The sequence below is a fragment of the Glossina fuscipes genome, unplaced genomic scaffold (genome assembly GCF_014805625.2).
Source record: "Glossina fuscipes isolate IAEA_lab_2018 unplaced genomic scaffold, Yale_Gfus_2 0, whole genome shotgun sequence".
Lineage (NCBI taxonomy): Eukaryota > Metazoa > Arthropoda > Insecta > Diptera > Glossinidae > Glossina > Glossina fuscipes.
Window position 1 is genome coordinate 3,009,978 of NW_023998414.1, and position 4,381 is coordinate 3,014,358.

Consider the following 4,381-nt stretch of genomic DNA (forward strand, 5'->3'; position numbering starts at 1 on the left):
ATTCTTCGGGCTCCCCTTTTGGCTAGACAGTCAGCCCTTTCCTTGCCAGGCACCCATATTAGGTGCACATCATTGCGCCTACCTAGCTCGTTCAGTCACCCCAGCAAAAGCCTAGATATTATCATTCACCCCTTTAGGGACATTAAGGTGGCTTGACTGTCGGAGTAAGTTCAGATCGACTCTCTCCCGCAATGCCATCTAAAATATATACGCAATAGTCACTGTAGAATAAGAATACTGTTGATAGACACGAAAGTATAAGTCGCTATGATCATGTCCGCCAATTAGTCGGTTCATAGCCTAAATATTTTCGTTTCCTTTTTTTTTTTTTTAAGATTATAAAATTTTAGTTTTATTGATATCAATTAATTTTAACATTTAATTTTATTATTATTTTTAATCTTAATCTACATAGAAATAAAGTTCAAAACGAAGGGGCTTCGATGACGATACATTTAAGAGAGAGAAATTCACTCCATACGAAATGAACCGACAGTAGAGCACGATAAAATATTCATAAATATCGATTTACAATGTCGAGAAGTCTTTCTCCTACGCTAAGTGAATACAATTTTTTTACCATTTGTCGCCAATCGCGCGTTCGCCAACATTACCATTATCTAAAGTAAAGTGCTGAAGGAGTTTGGAACGATTCGTCGGCTGCTCTAGCAACTATTGTGAACTAAATACCCTACTCTTTAATAGTCGAAACAATTTGGAATGCGATTGAAGACGAAAAAAAAAACGATCGGCATAATTCCACGTCACCTGCAATTGGCGATTCACAATGATGAAAAACTGAATAAGCTTTTGTCTGAGGTGATCATCGCCTTACCATCGGTTTTACAAAAAAGTCAAGCCGTGCTTGTCACGCCTAACCGTAACAGTTCATTACACTTTATTCTACTGGCTCTTACATTCTCTCATTACATTCTTTTCTTTTTTTTGCGTACACACAATCAACAATCACTAAGATGAAGGGCTAACGATCTAACGATTATTACTTTACACGGCTTTATTGAGTATGAGTCATGATATTGAGGAAAACTAGTCGCTCTCTCTCTAATACTCTAATAGGGTAAGATTATCTTTTATTCTCTTTAATAGGGGAAGAAAGCAATTTATATTCCAAGCCAAATGATTTATATTTCCTGTCACGGCTATCAAATGAATTATCTACACAAAAAAAATTATTGGAAAGACGAAGCCAACGCCTACAAGAAAGAATGATTTCGATACTTGTTTTTGCGCTTATCTTCGTGGACCGATGATTGATCACTTTGGCGATGATTTCCTTTTCTGTTCACTATCTCGTATTTGGATCATATGTGAATGACTCACTTTTTAGACAATTTCGTCTGAATCTTGTCGCCATTGCTCTGGTGACGAGAAGTTTTTCGTTTATCTCATTGTTTTTTTTACGTACGACAGCTTCGGTAGTATCTTTTATATAAAATTCAATTTCAGATTACCAGATTGATTGCTTCAAAAGACTTTGGAAAAATATTGAGTACGACGCCGACGTGAACTGAAACGCGGAGAAAAGTGTTGCACAGTCTAAGCCCACAATATTATGTTTTCGAAAACGACAATTTTCGAAATAAAAATAAATTCACAGAGATATTTACGCATGAAGGCTGATAAAAGAAGTCATCACAATCCAGAAATATTGAAACTACTGAGCTTTAACTTTTTTCACTTGAAACTTTACAGATTTTTTTCAACACATGAGGCAATCTTACAAAACTAAATTATAATTTCAAGACTTGTACGATTCTTTGTTTTTGTATAAGAACAGTTTCTGTTTCTTCTGCATCTACATTACAAAGAGGACAACAATTTGAAATTCAATTTGACTCAATGGGGGGGTTTTTTGATCTTTCTTTGAACTTCTTTTTGTAGCTTGCTCTTTTCGAATGATTCCATCATTGAATGTGGTTAATCTTTAGCGACTCCGCTATATCTTGATAGCTTGAATGCCGATCCTGCTCAACAAGTTACAAAATTTCATCGACTTTTTCAGTGACTGATCGATCAGAGGGAGACGCACCTTTCCGGAACGGAATCGAGAGAACTACTCTTAGGTCCTTCGTTCACTTTCAGCATTCTCATCGTACACTTTACAAATATTTTGCCAGGTTCTTCCCATTTACTTTTTTTTTTGTTATAATAAAAAAACATCACTTAGCGTATTCCTACAGATATTTCATTCATTTTCAAATCAATATAACTTTTTACTATCAATATTACTTTTACCTTCCCGTTTGCGACAATAAGTTGAGGGTGACCCGGTATATTAAGCATCAACGCCAGCTAGTGACAAAAAATTGCGGAGACCTTTTCTATCATCCATTATTTGAATGCTATATGCAAAGTTTAGCTACATTCTGATCATGGAAGTATGAAGCAAATACATTAGCGGAAAGGAAACAACAACGTCTCCCGGGTATATATTTTTCCAGACGATCCGTTCTTCGTTCGACTTACTAATGTTAATAATGACTTTAAACGACTTCGGAGATTTTTTGAGAAAGCAATATTCATTGAATTCCTATACAGTCCCTGGAGAATATTTAATCATATTACGAATACAGTTGAAAAGTTGAGAAAGAATTCAAATGAAAATCAAAAAAAAAAATCCAAAATAAATTTTCCATATCGTTCACTTAAAAGAAAAGAACGAAAATGAGTTTTTTCATAATTATGAGCAAAAATCAAGTACACGTAATTTTTGCATATGCGACTGAATTGCGTCCGTCCGTCCATTCAAGTTTTCAAGACACAAATATTGGAATTAATTTAACTTTCTTGGAAATGTTCTTTTAGGCGCGAACACCATTGAGTACAATAAATATGAGATCAAAGAGGACGTGTAAGTGGGAGGGGAATGGAAAGTGGGCGGTGTAAATAATTTTATTTTTTTTTTATAACTTCTTAACGAAATGGAATCAATCAACTTTTGTTTTGTTTTCCCTTTTCTATTAATTATGACATAACTCCAGGTCTTCTTTCTTTTCTCTAAAGTGCACATTTTTTTCTAAAGAATTTTTTTAAGACTAGGTTTTTAAATCAATTGACAGATAATTGTGTAAACAGACTTAAATAAAAATATTTTACTAAATTTACTAAATTCCCACAAATAAAGGATGTTGTTAAAAAAGAAAATAAAAAATAAAATGAAAAAGAAGAAGAAAAGTACAGATGCAAAAGAGATATACAAAAAAAATTTTAAAAAACGTAGAAGTTATACACATATTTCACTCTTTTAGTGCGAGCACTCTTTTTTTTTTTTTTAGTTATTAATCGCGGGCGACTAATTTCTTATGTTTCTTCGCTGCATTTCCGCTAACGGGTTTTTTATGCAAACGTTTGTGATAGCTTTGGGCCAGCGAATTAATAATAGAAACCACGAAATAGCACACCATGCCAATTACGAATGTCTCAAAGATACGTGAGAGTAAATTGCCCGCCTCAGCTGGGGTTACATTACGCTGCCGATGTAAACGTTGTTTTTGATTTTTTAGAAAGCCCTTAAACGGTTCCTGCAGCTTTTTGCCCACTAACGGTAATAAAGCCAACATATCGACAGCTTTTTCAATTAAAGTCTCATTAAAGGCTATAATAACGAACATCTTTTGTATGTGCATTTTTATAATGGCTTTGCCTATCAAAGTAGCTCCAAAGAATGTCCAAAATGGCACCAGAAAGTGACCGCAAGTAATGCCCGCCAAATCGAATAAAGGATTTGGTATCTGAAAAAGAATTTTTTGCGTTTTTTTTTTTTTTTTTCTTTGTGCAAATTTTAAAAATGTTCTAAAAACTTACACTAGCACAGGCTAAAATGCCGAAGAAACCTATACGTTCGACTACACGTTCCATAAACAATTTACCCTTATCCATTAAACTCAAATCCTTATCGTTCTTTTTGGCTTTTAGTGCTTCAAATTCGGCCAATTCTTCAGTATCATCAGGATCGTAACCGGAAAGTCGTGCGGCTTTGGCCATAAAATATGGTGGCAGTTCACCTAAAGCGGTACCAGCTCCCCAAAGGAAGGCTTCAACACGCACCTTACTCATAATAGCCCAGAGATTCGGCATTTTCTTCTCGTACGGCTCATCAGGGCAAATAATGCTAAAATGAGAAATTTAAGTCTTTTTTATCTACTGCTTATAATAGCATTGTTTCTTTTTTTTGTTTTAATAAGCAAACAAGTAAAAGCGTTATGTTCACGTTGGGATGAATGCCACCATCTCAAGCAAATATATATTAAAATAGTATAATAATTAATACCGCGTCTGTACTAAACTTTAGAGAACACATAGCTCAGTAATTCCCAGCATTGATATACGAATTCCGTCGTTAACAAAAAAAAAAAAAAAA

The 4,381-nt window shown here is 34.4% G+C and overlaps 1 protein-coding gene across 4 annotated transcripts in view; it reads right to left on the bottom strand.

The window, feature by feature from the left end:
* Positions 1-1,527: 1,527 nt before the first annotated feature.
* The window catches only part of LOC119632392 (vacuole membrane protein 1), a 6,525-nt gene continuing 3,671 nt past the window's right edge, over positions 1,528-4,381 (bottom strand). For all 4 annotated transcript variants that reach the window (XM_038025305.1, XM_038025292.1, XM_038025300.1 and 1 more), the window contains 2 exons: positions 3,826-4,132; positions 1,528-3,752 (listed from right to left, as the gene is read on the bottom strand). In XM_038025305.1, coding sequence (XP_037881233.1) covers positions 3,300-3,752; positions 3,826-4,132 — 760 coding nt within the window. In that variant the 3' untranslated portion in view covers positions 1,528-3,299. The remainder of the gene's footprint in view (positions 3,753-3,825; positions 4,133-4,381) is intronic.